Source organism: Pelobates fuscus, chromosome 8 (assembly GCF_036172605.1).
Source record: "Pelobates fuscus isolate aPelFus1 chromosome 8, aPelFus1.pri, whole genome shotgun sequence".
Taxonomy (NCBI): Eukaryota; Metazoa; Chordata; class Amphibia; order Anura; family Pelobatidae; genus Pelobates; species Pelobates fuscus.
In genome coordinates this window covers 80,617,495-80,636,218 of record NC_086324.1, presented here as the reverse complement: position 1 = coordinate 80,636,218, position 18,724 = coordinate 80,617,495, and the positions used below count along the sequence as shown (strand labels likewise).

At 39.3% G+C, this 18,724-nt stretch overlaps 1 protein-coding gene across 1 annotated transcript; it reads right to left on the bottom strand.

Annotated features, from left to right (window-relative positions):
- Window positions 1–3,066: 3,066 nt before the first annotated feature.
- Window positions 3,067–13,345, bottom strand: LOC134570813 (gamma-crystallin 1-like). Its single transcript, XM_063428793.1, has 3 exons — window positions 13,255–13,345; window positions 10,291–10,533; window positions 3,067–3,390 (listed from the first exon to the last, which is right to left on the bottom strand). Exons 1-3 carry the CDS (start codon window positions 13,261–13,263, stop codon window positions 3,115–3,117), a joined length of 528 nt encoding a protein of 175 aa, XP_063284863.1. The 5' UTR covers window positions 13,264–13,345; the 3' UTR covers window positions 3,067–3,114.
- Between the last annotated feature and the right edge of the window lie 5,379 nt (window positions 13,346–18,724).

Genomic DNA, 18,724 nt, shown 5'->3' with positions numbered 1-18,724 from the left:
CCACTTCCCCCGGGGTGAACATTCTAATGGGGCACCAGGGTGGTCCCCGTTCGGGCGGCAAATGGATTCTCTAAATATGGACACCCCAAACGGGAAAACAAGGCACAGCACATGAAATACAAGGGGAAACACACAATACAAGTGGAAAACAGACGAATAAGCAGTGTTTCTGCCACATATACTGATGGAAAATAATTATTCATTTTTTTTAAATCTGTGCTTCTACAAAGGGGCTAAATTGTGTTTGCTAGAAAGAGTCAAGTTTTTCGGCCCATCTAGTCTGCCCAATTTAATTACTTTAATTAGTTCCTGGCCTTATCTTAAGTCTAGGCTATTCTTATGCCTATCCCATGCAAGCTTAAACTCCCTCACTGTGTTACCCTCTACCACTTCAGCTGGAAGTCTATTCCATGCATACCCTACCCTCTATGTAAAGTAATACTTACTGAAATAATTTTTAAACATTTGCCGCTCTAATTTAAGACTTTGCCCTCTTGTTGTGGTAGTTTTTCTTCTTTTAAAAATAGTTTCCTCCTTTACTGTGTTGATCCCCCCTGTCTCGTCTTTCCTCCAAACTATACATGTTAAGATCCTTTAATCTTTCTTGGTAAGTTTTATCCTGCAATCCATGAACTAGTTTAGTAGTTCTTCTCTAAACTCTTTCCAAAGTATTAATATTCTTCTGAAGATATGGTCTCCAGTTTTGCGTACAATACTCCAAGTAAGGTCCCACCAATGTTATGTACAATGGCATGAGCACTTCTCGCTTTCTACTGCTCATATCGCTCCCTATACAACCAAGCATTCTGCTAGCATTTCCTGCTGCTTTATTACATTGTCTGACTACCTTTAAATCATCTGAAATAATTACCCCTAAATCTCTTTCCGCAGATTTTGAGGTTAGTAGGGTATCGAATATTCTATACTCATAGTATCATCAGCAAAAAGACATACCTTACCATCAAGACCTTCTGTAAGATATGCCAAACACTTCATATCTCTTAACATTTTAAATGGACAAAGAGGGACACTTTCATTTTATCGGTGTGAGTGGGTGTATGGCCTGGTGCTGGGCAGTTCTGAGAAATTATAGGTGACTTACTAATAATTTGGCAACCAAAATGTAATTTAGAAAAATAACAATGTATCATATTTATATATAGGTTGATTTCTAAACACATTTACTGTAGTTTAAAGACAGATTACTGTGAGTATTACAGTATTGATGTGGCGTTCTATTATAAATGAAAACACACTAACAATATGTAATGGAACTCCTGCAAAAAAGAGGGGCATTTGTATAAAAAAAAGAGGAACAGATGGATTTGCACTCAGAATAGGAACTGTCCCTTCTAAATAAGGACAATCGGAAAGTATCTACATTGCTAAAATAAAAGGTACTTAAAAATGCTTCAGCAGTCTCTATCAATCTCTAAATTGCCAATGTAATGCCAATTAGTGAAATGGTTGAGTTCATTTACTCCTTTCTCTTCCCGGTCTATAGGAATATTATGACCCACTGAATCTTCATTTACTGTTTGTTAGCAAGGAGTGAGCTGACACTTTCAGTACACTTGCAAGTACTAAGCATTAACCAGTGGCTTCTGGCTGAGAAATTAATTTCTCTACAGGCTGGTAATAAATTTTAGAATAAAAATGAGAGTGAGTGAGACATTATGGACTAAATATCATTCGGCAAACATTCTGCATTTATGAAAGTTAAAATGTTATACTCAATTTTGGGAGTGAATTAGTTCATTTGAAAGTTGAATGTTGGCCACAACCCCATGTATTTTTGAAGATTGTAGATACTGTGTCTTTTATGCTTTTAATAAAACTACATTGACATTTTAAAATTTTGTGTGCCATTTTTATATATATTTTTAAATATGGCAATTAGATTCTGCCATTACCTTCAAACCAACTGTTCCTCTTTAATTTTGTTTTAGAAAGCATGTTTTTTTTTCTTAAATGTGCATTTTTCAATAATGATCCATATTGCCTTATACCATTATTACTCCAATTAATCTATTGTCATATGTGTTTGCATTGCAGAACTGTTTATCTGTTTTATTTCTGGGATCTGAATATGAATGAAGACACTAAAGTGTTTATACTGTGTTCTAATCTGGAATATTCTTATGTTTTCCTTGAGCAAAATATGCTTAGTATTTAATATGACCGTTCAGTGTTTAAGTTTTATACCACCTCTGTCTTTAATTTATCTTTAATATGTAAGATTGGCCTTAGAAAAGAACACTTTACCAACTGTTAGAAGTAGCAAGGGCATTCTGCTTTAAAATTAAGTCCTTAAAACTTTGAGATAGTTCCATAGCTTTATATACCCCTATTATATTTCTGCGTTATATGAACCCTATGTTGACAGGTGTAATATTGCTTTGATATTTGGTGGATTAAAACATCTACTGCACAAAGCCAAGTAGGAATCAATATATTATCTAAAGCATTTATGCCAGTTTTTCATTCACTAGTATGATTTTTTTTAGACAACAAATTGCTAGCACTTCTGTAAGTCACATCCAGCCTTTTGGCTCCCTCTAGTGCTAAAACTATATACTGAGCATTTATAGCAAATCCATTATATCAGGTTCAACTAAACAGATAAAGCAACAAATATATAATTCAGCATAAAGATATACATTATATATTTAATTGATATTGGAGCTTTTAGAATTCTAATTACCTTCTTTCCAGTATTAGATTACCATGTTCGGAGGTCCATGTAACACCCACCTTCCAGTGCTGTCTCTCTGTAAAGAAACTTTCCCTATTTTGGGAAAGTTCCCCAACCAGAGAAATCCTTCCACCTGATGATGAAATGCTTGCTTCAGCACATCTGTCAGTATGGAGTGACCTCCTGTAGGAGGTTTCCTCCAAATGAAACAGTAGCTAAAGTAAGAAAAATGACTCAAATAAATTGGTATAGACTTCTCCAAATGGAATAATGGCCTCACAAATCAGTCTCTGTAGCCTGCTTGTACTCATGACACTATTGTTTTACTTTAAGGTAACTCAGTAATTATTTCATGCAAATGAAACTAGAAAGAGGGCATTAAAATATCCATTTTATTTCAGCATTCATCGTGATGTTAACTAATAGGAATCCAAGATGGGCCTGAATGAGCCAACCCTGCCATTTACAGCACCCCAGTCATGGAATCTTCGGTACTCTCCAGGTCTCAAGAGATACTGCCTTCCTTTGTAGTTGGGCTCCTCGAAGAAGATCCAGTTCCCCTGAACAACATTGCAAGAATGGATGTTGTTGTATTGGAATTGCTCATGGACATTGGAACAGTCTTCAGAGAATTCCATCATCTGACCTTTGAAGTCTTCTTTCTCATAAATCTTAATCTGCTGGGTCCCTCTGTGCTGTGAAAATAAATATCATAAAATTCATCACACTATTTAATTTCTATTGTATTCTGGTCTAGGCAATATGTAGACAACTAAAGCACTTTTACCTACATGGTTTAAAGGGCCACTCAGCACACCAAACCAAAAGAGCTTGTTGTAGTGGCTATGGTGCAAGGACTCTCTGGGTGCAGTCCCTCTTGTTCTTGTCAAATGCTTTCGAGCAGTTTGAGAAACAAATTCTGGCACCCAAAGCCCCCCTTTATTTTGGTATGCACTATCTCATTATTTGACTAATATATTTGTATGGGTAAGCAAGTCTGTTTTTCTTATAGTACAGTAATATTTATATATAAAAAAAACTTTTTTTTTCTGCAAGAAGTATACATTGAAAAGTTATTATATTTTACACCTGTAAATACATGATATGATTACATAAACCAACCTTTCAAATATACAGTAACTGCCATGTTTTATAATAAAATATGTATTATTTTTAGAGTAAATGTGAAGACTAGCAACGTTAAAAAAATGGTATCAAAGAAAATGTTGGTGTGTGTATATATATATTTGTAGTCGGGGACAAAAGCCGTATACATGATAAGTTAGATATATGAGCAAGTCGGTTGTGGTGTGCCGAAACCGACGTATCGGGTAGGCCTGTAATAAAAGAGGGCCCACCTGTAATAGTAATATGTATAAGGGGAGAGGTGGGAGGGATGAACCAGGCAGCATCAGCCCTGTGGTGTAGGGGGCCTGAGTTTAAATAGCCGGGTAACCCCTCCCACAACTTCAGGCTACGCCTTCCAATTTGTAGTCGGGGACAAAAGCCGTATACATGATAAGTTAGATATATGAGCAAGTCGGTTGTGGTGTGCCGAAACCGACGTATCGGGTAGGCCTGTAATAAAAGAGGGCAAAAAGTTGAATAAGATACCTTATTACACATCTTTACGTTGCAAGATTCATAACGGCTTTACCTACTCAACTCTAGCTCTGGTTGTGGTATGTATCTAGTATTATACTGTGGATTTCCAGCATCCTAATGTTTATGGTGTGAGCAGGGACATTTTTCTGGAAGCAGCTGATGCTGCCCTGATTCTGGAGGAATGTCCCGAAAAGGCATTGGGGTTGAGTCCCCGCCTAGTTAAGAGGGTTCTGAGGTACATTATGAATTTAGCTGTAGTGAGTGGTTTGCCCTGCAGTTAAATAGGGGCATATTGAGATTTTGGTCCTGTGAGTGATAACCTGTAAAGGTCTGACATTTTGACCGGCACCTTATTGCCCGTAGGATTGTCCCTACGTATTACATATGGCAAGAGGATGTGAACTGTTTGGTACTAGGATGGGCACTTAAGACATGGTGTAGCCAGCCAGGTAAGTTTTGTAGTGTTAAGAGAGATTTTATAAATTGTGTGGGCAAAAAGGAGAGGAGTGTCGCAACGGTGACTAGTGAACGAATATTGGTTTTATGGTAATCGGTGGTAAACTTGTTGTAAAGGTGAAATCTCTATTGTATGCTTGTGATGTATAATCAGAGAGGGCAGCTCAATCCAGAAATCTGCCAAATGCCACGAGGCGAGTTAGTGCAGTATTAAGCCATGGAATGTGGGTATAGCCAGCTGCTTTATTGTCAGAAAATCACTTGACTTCCCCTATCCGATCATGCCTCCCCAGGCCTTGTAGGCGGCCACTATGGGGCAGATTCCAAAGAAATGTTGACGAGGAATAGAAACTCTTTTTTTTTTTCTTTTTCAAACTGGCCAGGCAACTCAGAACCAAAAGTCACCAAATTGGCTGTGAAATCAGTGTGTGCAGATGCATTGGTCCATGTAACTGGGAAATTATGAGAAATGGCGGGAATAACCTGGCCCCCAATCCAATGTGGTATGAACCTGAGCCATATGTGTAGGTCTGCTAACAACTAGTGCCAGAATGCAACTGTCGGTGGGAAGAAGACTCAGCGGTCGGGAAATAAATGTGCAGAATAATGGCAAACCTCAATGTGCCCAGTAGGACTGTAGATCCATTCTCCCCCCACCCTCCCCGCTTGTTCTTCAGAAGGAAAGGTTCCCAGGACTCCGATGCGCTGTACCTTCTCTGTAGGTGGACATGTTCTGTAGCTTATTAGTGTCAAGATGAATGCCTAAGAAGGTCAGTTTGTGAAAGTGGAACCCATAGTGAGGAAAAGTGCCATCGTCTTGTGAATACTAACCAGAGCGGAGTGAGGGCGTTCTATCGTGAGGAAGTTATCTAAGATAACCGGTGACTGCAGGACATTCGCTAATATTGAGTGTTAGTCAACATAGTGTGTTAGCAAATAAGATAAACAGCTTGGGGTTACTCTTTGCTCTAAAAGTTACACGTGTGGGAAATTCATGACAATCCCTCCATAAAATGCCATGAACATGCCCTTGGGATGGCTGAATAGGTAGAAGCTTGGAGGCATAGGAAATGTCTGTCTTGCCCACCCAAGCTCTGGTCAACCCCTTTGGCATAGTGCTGGGAGAATTCCTTAGAGGAAATCAATGAGTTGAGGCTAGGGGTGGGTAATTAATATGGTTGAATACCTTCTTAAGCAACGTGATTGTGTTGCGGGGTCTATTAATGCAGACAGAAGGTTCTGACACTCGTGAATACCGGACAGGAGTGTGACCAGACCTGTGTGGAACTCGTGTGTGGAAACCTTGATGTAGAAGTCGACTGAGTGACAGAAAGGCTGTGCTTAGAGGTAAAACTCCAGGTTGTCGATGCAAACCTTCTCTATGGTGAGGAGAAGTAGAGCCACTTACATCACAAAAGTCTGAAGGCTAGGATGAATTCTGGGATAGTGAGTTTCTGATTGAGTCTGGGATTCTGGTGTATAGAACGACGTACAGATCATCGTAGTAGTAAGACTTGTACTCTAAGACATCGTGGGAGGCAATCAGTAAGGAGACTAAATTAACCTTTCCAGATGTCTTTGCGTATGGTCAGGGACACAAAGTATGAGGGAGTAATAATGTAAACCGATGTGCTAAGGGAGGGATTTGAAAGGATAACATAACCATGAGAGGGATTTGGGAGTCCTGTGGCTGGGATGTGCATCAGTGCCTGTGGAGATTCCCGTCTCTGTAGTCCATCGTTGATGTTATGTATGGAGGCAAGTAGAGTGGGTATCAACGGTTTGACTTCATGTGATTTGGACTAGTGGGCAGGGGCCACTGAAAGGTGTGGCAAGAACGTTGGCCTCTTGGGGACTGTAAAAAGAGTCAATATAAGAGGCCATGCTGGGTGAGGCCCTAACTCGTAACCTGGAGAGGTTGATGTGAGGCGTTAGCTATGTGTTGGGCCGAGGGGCGTGTACCTCCATATGTGGATGAAGATGGGTGTTGGCCTCACGGAACTGATAATGATGAGGCTAGTTACTGGCATAGCTGGGTACCAGGCCGATAGCTGACATAGCGGATCCGAGAATGGGACGGGTAATGGGTAGTAGCGAGGTGGGTAAACATACCTTGCTTGGGGTAGAATGTGGTTTCCTTGCCAGAGGAATGAGATATTGGAGAACCTAAAGGGAAATGATGGTGGGAGGCAAGTTGGAACTGGAATTGGGCTTGACTTACTGTGAACAAAATACGCCTGTATAATCGGGGTGGTTGTTCTTGAGGCTGGTCTATGAATAGGTAACCTGAGGACATAGTTGTTAGAATCCTGACCCTACGATGGTGGGTACAAGATTCATAGGACATAAATCAAATATCCCTATAAGTGATTAGGGTGAGGATCCTAGGCCATTACCAGAGACCATGGGGAGTGTTTAACCAATACTGCGACAATAATGGGGGATAGGCAGAGTCATGAGTGACCGCTAATTGGTCCTGTGACTTCTTTAGCTAAAATACATATAGGGGGATATGGAATACCAAGCTTTGATGGCAGTTTTGAGCTATCCCGGTAGGACTTAGAATATTTAATTATGGTCGTGCCAGCATGGGAAGGGGGGTGTATGTGTGGGGAATTAAGGATCCCCGGGCGTGGGCCTGTGTACGGCCTGGCAAAGGAATTGCGTGCCAGCGTTGGCTGATGTAACATCGAACAGTTAGAGTGGAGTTGCTGTAGGTTTAGTGATACAAGGGTCGGTTAGGATGATGAACTTGCTTGAGTAGAATATAGCAGCAATGAGTAAATAACTTTTAGTGCATAATACGTGATTATTTTGACGTAGAGTCAGGGGGAACATATGATGGTATGGTAAAGCCTGGTACACTAGGGTTTGTCCCAGGGAACATGATGATACATATGAACATAGGAGTGTGGCGTGTTACAAAAAAGGTTTAGCGAATAGGTGATCGTCCTCCAAATAAGTAATATACCTATCGTGGGAGCAAGTATACAGATTGGTCATAACACATGGTAACAAATGTGAACGTGATGACTGCCTCAGAACAGTACCAGGTCCATAAGTGATAGAATAAGACATATGCGATATATGATGGTAATGCTATATATGTAGTGAATATTAAATGCTTACCAGAGCTGAATTAGTAATGGGAAACTGACAATATCCATGCACAATTGTAAATAATAACAAGAAACATAGCAAATATAACAGAACTACAGGGGGCATGTAAGGATAACTAGTAGCAGGCTAAAGAACCTGGACATTTCATGTATCAGGGAACAGTGTAAAACTAACGAATTGGTACTATGATTGTGGTGGCCGTTGATGGAAGCATGGAATGGAAGATGGAAGCATGTAATTGAGATAGACTGGAGACTAGTTCGGTAGAAATTTGACGAAAAGAAACTAGCGAATAGGAATGGAACAAAGAGCAGGCAGGAGTAGGTGAACTGACTTAAGTCCTGAACGGGAAAAAGTCCAGAATAGACGGTATGTAAAAACATAAACGTGTGAACAATTGTGTGTTCATGGATTTGGCCCGTACAGGCAGACTCACGGTTCGTGGATTTGACTGGTACAGGAAACAAACGAGAGGTCAGCTATGTGGCTGGAAAGTATCCAGACTTGGTGGACACGGAGGTTTGGTCCAGGAAAAGGCCCGATAAGCCGGTAAGGGGTCTCATAGCGCCAGCGGGAACGAACAGCCAGTTCTGGAGAGGAGGTGAGTAGTCTCTGACTGCGTGTGGCTGGAACAGCGTGATGGGAGTTGTTGGAGCAGGGAAAACTTGGTCCGATCAGCGTGGGAGTCAATGACCGCATGTGCCTGGAACAGCATGATGGGAGTTGTTAGAGCTGGGAGAACTTGGTCCGATCGGCGTGGGAGTCTGACCGCATGTGGCTGGAACAGCGTGATGGGAGTTGTTGGAGCAGGGAGAACTTGTCCAATCGGCTTGGGAGACTTTGACCGTATGTGGCTGGAACAGCGTGATGGGAGTTGTTGGACCAGGGAGAACTTGGTCCAATCATCGTGGGAGTCTCTTACTGCATGTGGCTGGAACAGCATGATGGGAGTTGTTGGAGCAGAGAGAACTTGGTCCGATCGTCCTGGGAGTCTCTGACCGCATGCGGCTGGAACAGCGTGATGGGAGTTGTTGGAGCAGGGAGAACTTGGACCAATCAGCGTGGGAGTCTCTGACCGCATGTGGCTGGAACAGCAGGATGGGAGTTGTTGGAGCAGGGAAAAACTTGGTCCGATCGGCATGGGAGCCACAGTAGGCCCAGACCAGCTTGTTTGGAGTTTTTAGACAGTCTGTGTTGATGACCTTTGAACCGGAAGTAGTCATGAACCAGGCAGCATCAGCCCTGTGGTGTAGGGGGCCTGAGTTTAAATAGCCGGGTAACCCCTCCCACAACTTCAGGCTACGCCTTCCAATATATATATATTATATATATGTTCTGACTTCCAAATCATATTATATACTAATAATACAATAATATTGTACACGTTCTCTAATGTTTGAACACCCAGAAAACATTGAGCTTTTTTTAAACACAAAAATTTTTTTTTTGCACATAATAGAAACACAAACAATTTGTTTGGTTTTCTTTTTACACATTATTTAAAACTATGAATCAGGACAAGCAGAGGCACTTTTGTGGCAGCGCTTGCTATGTATTACTATATTAAAAAACAAAAAACAAAAAAAAAACTCTTGAAACTCCACCTAAAACTCTCAGGCCCACCCACCCAACTTCAGTCAAGAAAACAATAACACTTTTAAAAATGATTATATGTGTTTATCCTGTATTTATTGCATGTAGTTATGTTCCCTTTACACTTCCTTTAACTGAACAGAACTGAGAAAAATTGTTGCCGATAGTTTTAAATCAAATCTATTGTTTTCTCTTCTCTATTAGGTTAATAATCAAAATACAATTGTAGCTACAAGAGATAATGGGAGATTTATCAAGACGAAAATCCATCCAAGACTAATGGTAAGGATAATCACCATGGCAAACAATAGTACACATCGCATATAGCGCCTGTTTTAGCACCTGTTTTACCTTTATAAATCTCCCCCCACCAAAAAATAATCTAAATTGTATGAGGCTGACATAATTATTCTGGGTGACTTTGCACATAGAATAGCACCTGTTTTGCCTTGATACAATCTCCCCTCCCCCCCCCCCCCCCAAAAAAAAATCTAAATTGTAGGGGACTGACATACTTATTAGTATGAGCAAAATGTATTCTTGATCTAATCTTGGCCTACAACAGGCATAGGCAACCTTCGGCACTCCAGATGTTTTGGACTACACCTTCCATGATGCTTTGCCAGCATTATGGGTGTAAGAGCATTTTGGGGGATGTAGTCCACAACATCTGGAGTGCGGAAGGTTGCCTACCCCTGGTCTACAAGATCCTTTACATCTCTTTGTAATGAGGTTGATTTTATTCTATATGCTTTTAAATCAGTTAATAAAAGTGAAAATAAAAATCTCTAACACATAGAAAAGAAACACAGAGCACTTACTGGCTGGATCATGCGACAAGATCTGACGCAGTCATTAAAACCCATCCACCTCTGGTAGTCAGGATATTCACCTTTCTTCAAGTAATACTGATATCCCATGTAGTTGGGACACTCATATATCATCCAGCTGCCATTTTCAACTCGAATGGAGTTGCATTGGTCAACATGTGAGTGTAGATCAGAAGAATCTGTGCTGCACTCAAAGGAGCGGCCCTGGAAGTTCTTGTCCTCGTAGAAGATGATCTAGGCAAAAAAAAAAAGTAAAAAAATAAACTGTCTCTATAATCTACGTTAGTGAAGAAACAAATTTTCAACATTTTATATACAATAATATAGCTTATCATGCTATAGTACATTTATCTAGACAATTAGCAGAATGTCTGCAGTTTGCAGCCTATTTGTTTGTAATGATATTTTGATAAGACATGTAATTTTGCAAGTCATATTTTGTGTTTTTGTGCAGAATGAGGCAAATTGACAATAATTAATCTTTTTTTTTGTTTGTTTTTTTGTTTTTTAAAGAATGTATAGTGGCTATATAAAATACATTGAGGGCAGCATCAAGAACTCTGCTGAACTGAAGATTATATCCTAGTTGTCTAATATAACCCATATTTTGCATGTTAGACAAGACAACCAACCTTGTACATTGCAAGGATGACATGTACATAGTCTCTTCTTTGCTCGTGACCACCTTCTTCCCCTATTCTAAGAAGACCCTATCCCTAAGACCCTAATAATGTCCGCTAGATACGTTTTAGAGCAAGGATTTGTTATATGCTTTCAACATGTTGCTTCACCATGAGCTGTCCATGCCGTTCGTTAATAATTGTAATATTTGATTGGTGATTAATAAAACACCCATAGACTGGCCCTTTATTGAATGCCTGATTGTTTTTTCTGTTTAATATACATTGACGCCATTGTGTGGTCTAAACATTGATTGTTCCATGAGTACTCTGTGGCATGGCTTGGTCTGGATATAAATTAAAAGACCATAGCAGTAGCGTTCTGGTGATCACAGGAGCTGTTCCAACAACTTACATTTGTGGGGCCCAATCCACACAAAGTCACTCACACACATACATGCTCATGCTAAATATACATGTATCTTGCACAAACCCCTTTCCATACAAAGTACACTTGCAGTTTCTTTTCACATTTGACAATTAACCTCTGGACCTACTTTACAGGCACTAAAATTCCAAAGCTCACTCCTTAACCATGCTATATATAAACAACGTTAGTCTGATTTGGAATTAGGGGTTAATTATTTAAAGCGATTTTAAACCTCAGTTCCATTCCAGTCATATCATCAAAATAAATTAGAATAAATGCCAAAGATTGGATAGCACTGGTCTTAGAAATATAAAGTTACACCTGTATGATTGAATCCCATGACTGGTGACAATTTCACCAGACCCCCCAAAAATTATTTTGGTGATGTCATCACAACTTGCACTGGGTCTCAAATGCGTTCACAAGAGCCACCATCAATCCACGTTTGTTGACTTGCCCATTCGTTTTAAAAAAGAACATTAAGGAAATGTTGCCCTTACCGGTGGTTCCTCAGAACTGGTTTGGTAAACACTGATAAATGGGAATCATTGCATTATTACTGTAACACTACTTCTACCAGTACAGTTACACAGATTATGTATTAAAATGTACTGTTCAGCAACAAGTTTCAGCTTTTCTACAAAAAGTATGAAATATGTGTAAAATAAAATGAGTAACTCTAACAGTAACTTTCTTCATTAATTACATTTAATAAAAAAGGCAGCTCCATATGAGGTATCCTATATTCCTTAAACCACTGAGAATATGAACATTACACTCACCGGTCATTATCACGCCAGTCCTGAACATGCTAACATTTATATACAATTGTCCAATAATTACTACATTACTAAAACTAATTATATTTACAATAATTAATTATTCAAGTAATTGGACACAGTAAGAGATGCTAAACTCTTAGAATCCATTCCTTAATAAAAGAAAACATGCTGGAAACAGCCATATAACGACATGACAACAGGCAGGTAAACGTTAATAAAATAAACCCCTGCAAAACTCAGAAGGAAGATGCTAGACAAAATACTCCCATCGACGCCAATAAGGGCTTGATTTAAGCAATAATGTCTCATAGTGAGTATACAATAGCGTTCAACACTTTGATTAAAATACCTTTATCAGAATTTAAAGCGGATAGATCTAAGGTTTTTCTGGTAACAAAATGCACCTTAGTTGGAAAAATTATAAAACGTTACCAGCTTAACAGCCTTTAAAGTCTGAATGGGAAACCAAGTATTAAAGAATAAATTATGAAGATGATAAACATATTCAAATGTGATCAAACATCTAGACCACTGTTTCCATCCCAATCATCTTAGTTATAATATATTATGTCAATGCAAAGAAACCAAAGAAAAACTTGGCCAATCTTGTGAATGAAAAATATTCTCATATTTAACTGTTTGAGTAGGCACGTTAGTGTTAGCTTTCATTTGATTTATATTACAGACTAACACTGGTCAGTAAGACAAATACACAATATAGCCTATATTTTGTTCCTACAGTTTTAGAAAAAAAATATATCAAGTAAAATATTTTCACTTTCCTAGATTGCTTACAGCTCTTCTCCCATAATATTTACAAGCTATCATCTGACCCCCTTTTTCCTACTGTCTGCATATGCATATACTATGCACGTTTAACCCCTTAAGGACACATGACATGTGTTAAAATAAAATAAAATAATGATAAAAAGTTCGAATTCTTTTCAGTGCAAGATATATATATTTAGTTGATCAATAAAATGCGCTTCTTTAAATTTCGAAAAAATGTAAGTAGTTTTTCCATTTAATATATTGAATTATATCTTTTGTGTTTGCAATTTGCTATTGATAATAGCTGTTCATATTGCATCAAATAATAGATAAATAAAAGTCACTATGTTACCTTTCCCATCTTGAAAGCAATAGAACGATGAACACTCCTGGAGCCAGTGGAAAAATAATTTGGGTCTGTTTAAATACTCATGTTAGAATGCCCTCACTCTGCATATTGCATTGTTATTTTGATCAGAAGATTTTTTTTTTTATTTGGTGCAGATTAATGAAAGTCGACATGCTGCATTGAAATTTTAGCATCCTATCTTTAATCGCTGTGTTTTAAGTCTTTGCTATCTGCTGAATGCGCTGTTCCATTGTTGAAGCTGATTAATCTGGCTGGTGTAATGAAAAGTCTGCTCAGCAAATTCTCTGTTCAGATGGACAGAAATACCATGTGATAGGGTGAGTGAAAAAGAGAGTGTTTGGAAAAAAAATTGACATTATGATATTTTATTGATTTTATATTTCAAATAATTTAGACTTTTATCAGATTAATATAATCTGCATAAAATGTTATTAACATTTTCTAACCTAAGGTATATTAAAGGTCTGGTCTAACCAACAGAACCAATAAAGACTTTGTGGCAAATAGTGTTATTCCCCCCCCCCCCCCTCCGATTTTTTGTCAATTCTTCATTGAGTGGCTTGACACATACTGAAGGTCTTCCAGGTACCAGTGGCCAAGCCCCATACTTGCTTCATTGCTAATGCGAAAGTTACATAATGCAGGGGGTTAGAACATATAATAGTTCTGATGAGTAAGGTCTTATAGAGATGAAAAGTAACGTTTGTATAAAGAAATCAGATATTGGAACAGCTATTGTGGTAAACAATGTGCAATTCCTGGGGCATATTCTTCACAAATTGAAAATATTTTTTATACAAAAATACAAGTACTTACAAATGTACACAATTTTATTAAAAAACATGGACTCATATTTGATTTTCTTTCTTTATTCCCCCAGCAGCAAAGAAAGAAATTAGTATACAACTGTAGTAAAAACTGAACAAACCCATAAGAGGTTAACCATGTAACACATCAGCAAATCATAACATAGATCATCTCAGATCCCATCATGTGACCCTAAGCCACTCCTCTTTTTTTGTTGCTGCTTGCTTAGCAAAATACTATATTTTTTATCCCTGCCTTGCTTTGTAAACATTTTTAGTGTGTATTTGCCATAATTGCATGATTGTTATATATTTTCTTCCCATTTTTTGATTGATTTTGAATGGGCTGTAGCTGCCTCTGCTCTGTCCTGTCTCGCTTTTGCTTGGTTGATTTAAACTCTTCCCATTTCCTGTTGCTTTTCCTTCCTTGCTTTTGCCTCTGTGTGGCTCCTATCCTTTACCTGATCTGGCCGTGCTTGCTTTGGCATGTGTGAACACTGTTCACACGCCATTGCACCTTTCCTTGATTCAGGCCGCAGGTGTGCGAATTACACTCGCGTTTGATGCGTGGACACTGTGACGGACCGCTGTCACTGAGTACCATGCCCACTGCTTATTCATGTGTTTTCCCCTTGTATTCTCTGCTTCCCCATGTATTTGTATGCATTTCGTGTATTTTTCTTGTTCCCCGTTCGGGAGAGCTCATACGAACGAAACCATAACTAAATCATACAGACCACCCTGATTTCCCATTTAGAATGCTCATTAGAACGCTCTGAAACCGCAAGGGAAATTAGTAACGAATGCTCCACTGGGTGATTCGTATAGCCAAATGCCAACCAGGGGAAGCATTCGTATCCCGAACTGGCGTGCGTGCACTTTTTCAGGTCCTCGGGTCGGGGATCGCCCTACTTGCTCCTAACGGAGCTGTAATCACTGTTTCCCCTACCCAGGAGCTGCAAGGCCAGGCTCAAAGCTGCCTAAGGAGTACTCTCTTCAGTGCTACCTAAGTGGAGGTATCCACCGGAGAGAGACGCGGGCCCCAGCGGAATCCCTGGAGCTGTGAGTTGGCTTCACAGCCACAGAGGTCCCCCTGGCCACCTGGAAGGCCGTGCCGACTAATGGGAGAAGGAGCGCCCATTCAAACGGAGTTCACACCATTCTCCTGATAGGTAGGCACAAATGAGAGCTGATTGGTTGCTGCGAGGTGCATGTGACCAATCAGAGAAGGAACACCCATTCAAACGTGGTTTCGGGCCCTTTCTCCTGATTGGGTGGCAAAACCCCTCTCCTCCCCGAACACCGATTGGTGCACTGGTGTTTTGTGCCCTTCTTCCTGATTGGCTGGCGTAACGTCTCCTCTCCCCGAGCGCTGATTGGCGCAATTTGGTTTGCGCCCTTTCTCCAGATTGGCTGTTGCTTGGTTTAGGCACAAAGTTTGAATTCACCGGACTAAACCAAGCAACACTGTGGAACTAATTGCGGGGATGTACAGGGCCTTGAGCCCCAGACGTCATACAATGATTTCTTGGGCTCTGCATCCGATAGCCCGCTATTTGCAGGGATCCTAGTTGGGACTATGGGCTATCCAGTGATATATGTTTTGCATGTGTGACCCTCTTCGCAACCTAGGGCACGGAACCCCTACGTTTCCCGCCTGTATGTAATATGTTTTAATGTGTGTAACTATTGTCTTGTTATTTGTAAACCATCCCCCCCTCCTGCCTAGGACTAAGGAAAGTGTATTAAAAAGAGTGGAGACACCCTGCAGGGTCTGTGTATAAAATAAGGCTGTACCAATAAAGCATTGTCAGTGTTGTAACCTCCAGAACTAGGTCTTATCCAGTTACTGGGGGGGAGGGGGGGGGGGGGGAAGAAAGAGTTAATCCCTGTGCCAGCTTGTCACAGCTGGTGGAAGATGCAGTGGGGAAAGTTCTTGTAAGGACTGAGGAGCTACCAGCCCCTGGGAGCATAGAGAGCTAGTTCCCCTATCTGTTCCCCTGTTCCAGCTAGGAAGTAGTCTCTTTAACAGAGGTAACCAGTCGGGTTTCAGGGAACACCGTTACAAGTGGTGGTAGCTGTGGGATGGCTTCCTAGTTGTGGGGAAACTCGTTCAACATGGACAGCAACCAGCCAAGCGGGTATACCGTGGTACCACAACTGGAGGTCGAGAAGGATGCCGTCGACAAAGAGGTTGCAAGCGGTGGAATGAGTACTTCCCAGCTAAACTGAACCAGTAGTCGTTAATCGAACAAGCATGGTGCCCAGCTACACTGAAGCGAAGTTGGGCCAGAGGCTGAAGAAGATGCTGGCTTACTTTTGGCCCAACCCTGCCGAGAAATACGTACAGCACATGAGGAAACTTGCGGCCGAGTACTTGCAGCCCCAAGCAGAATGGCGGGCACAAGGAGAGAAATGCTATTTAGTGTATTGGCTTAAACTAAACATAAATCAATTCTTGAATAAGAGTTATGGACTTTAGATAAATGGGTAAAATCTCTAGTCTCAGGATTTATAATCCACCAAGCATCATATAGACCATGTGTATTACAAATATTAGTGAAAATTTTAGATTGTTTATTTATTAGTTTTTCAGACTTCAGCTGAACCTGAGCTCTTTTATGCATTTTATAATTGAAAACGCAGTTGAAGTCTCCAGCAATTAATAAAGTACCTTTTGCAATTTTGTCTATTCTATTCAAAATTATAGAGAGTAAAGCAGTTGGATTAACATTTGGTAGATAATCATTAACAAGAGTATATAACGTATCTTCAGTGTTGCAAACTAATATTAAATATCTGCCTAATGGGTCGCAGTCCTGAAACAATATATCATGTTTTAGATTAGAATCAAAGATAATCCAACCCCACATTTTTTTTTTACTCAGTGATGACTGATAGATATGCTTATATTTGTTACCTCCTCCCCCCATTTTTGAATATCTGAAGAAATCCAGTGAGTTTCTTGGATAAAAACAATTTGAACCCCATTATTTATTAACGTATTGTAAAATATCAGTTTTTTCCAGCGTGAATTCAAACCTTGCACATTTTCAGACATAAGTCTCAGCATACTCTTATAAATGAGTATAGACATATTCCAACCTTGTATACCCCGCTAAACCGTTTATAGCAAATACATTTAAGCTGGATAAAACCTATTTGGATCCCATTGTTTACTAAAATATTGTAGAATATCTATTTTTTCCAACATAAATTCAAACCTTGTACCCTAACAGACATACATTTCAGCATTTCCTTATAGAATGATGAGGGCTAATTCCCTCTCTATATCTCTTTATATCTCTCCTTTAAACCGTTCATTATAAATGAACTTGAGGTGACCATACCAATACCTAATCCATAATTAACAGACTTGGACATAACAAAAAAAAAATGTATTTCTCCTACATTAAACATAAAAAACTATTCAAGTTCCTAAAACCATAGCTTCCCAATCATCCGAAAAAATAGAAGATTTAGGAATACCTGTGAAATTTTCACAGATGGAGGGGGTTAATTCGGGAGTCAAGAGATCAATAATACACAAAATTTATTAGAGAGGTGGGAGAGAGAAGGACACAAAAAAAATAAACATCTGGACAAGTCAGTATATCCAACAGCATATAATGGGCCAACATAACAGATAAAACCAGTGGTTCATGTACTTTCTACGTTTTTTTTCATTGTGACTATTGTATTCTTAAATACCAGTGATTATCTTCCATTACAGTGTTACTGTAGATAGTAACACATTTATCTTTGCAACCCATTTCTCCATTACACTTCACCCTTATTGTTACACCCACTCTCACTACTTCTAGTATTCCCCTTTCGCCTCGTTCCCTTATTTAAATTTCCACGTTCAAGTGATTTGGCTCAGTGTATTAATTAACTAATCCCATATTCAATTCTAAACATTACTGTATAACATTTACAGTGATATTATAGGTGAATTTAAAATAAAATTATAACATTAATGTGAAGTTTATATTATCCTAAAATATAGAGTGTATTAGTTCGTGAGTCTGAAAATTCAAATTTCGTGTTCAAAATATATTTGTTTATGGCAACGTGTTTTTACACTCCATCTTCTATTTATTTTTTCCAATTATGTTGACTTCCAGTTTTTTTTCTTTTCTCTATCATTCACTACCCTTATCTTTATTCAGCTAGAATGTTCTTTCTGATTTTCCTGTTTTTCCCGTCTTTGATTTTCCTTTGGACTTATGGTTCTATCGTGAATTTCCTTGTGGTTTAACTTGTTTGATCTTCCTCTCCTCTCACTTCCTTCAACTCTTCTTTCTTGAGCTCATTCTTCTCTCCCTTATCTCAATTTTCTTTCTTCCTTCCTTCTCTTTTTCCCCTTTTTTCCTTTCTTTTTCTTCTCTTGTATTCCCTCCCCGGTCCTTTGTTTCATTTCCTTCTTCATTTTCTCTTATTTTCTCTCAGATTTCACCTTTCCCCCGACCTTTTCTGCTTTAAGACGCACTCAATTTAGTGCTTTATCTTTTAACCAGTTCTTGAGTTTATCTGGCTGGTCAAAGGACTCAACTATACCATCAATTGAGATCATCATTTTGGCTGCAAATCTCCATCTGTATCTTATTTTATGCTTGTTAAGGATATTGATTTCTGATGCAAAC

What these genes read in the sequence shown, in the direction of transcription:
- LOC134570813 (XM_063428793.1), bottom strand. An exon ending in CTTGTCGCATGATCCAGCCA is followed by an intron (nt 3,391 to 10,290) that starts GTAAGTGCTCTG and finishes TTATTTTCACAG; the next exon opens with CACAGAGGGACCCAGCAGAT.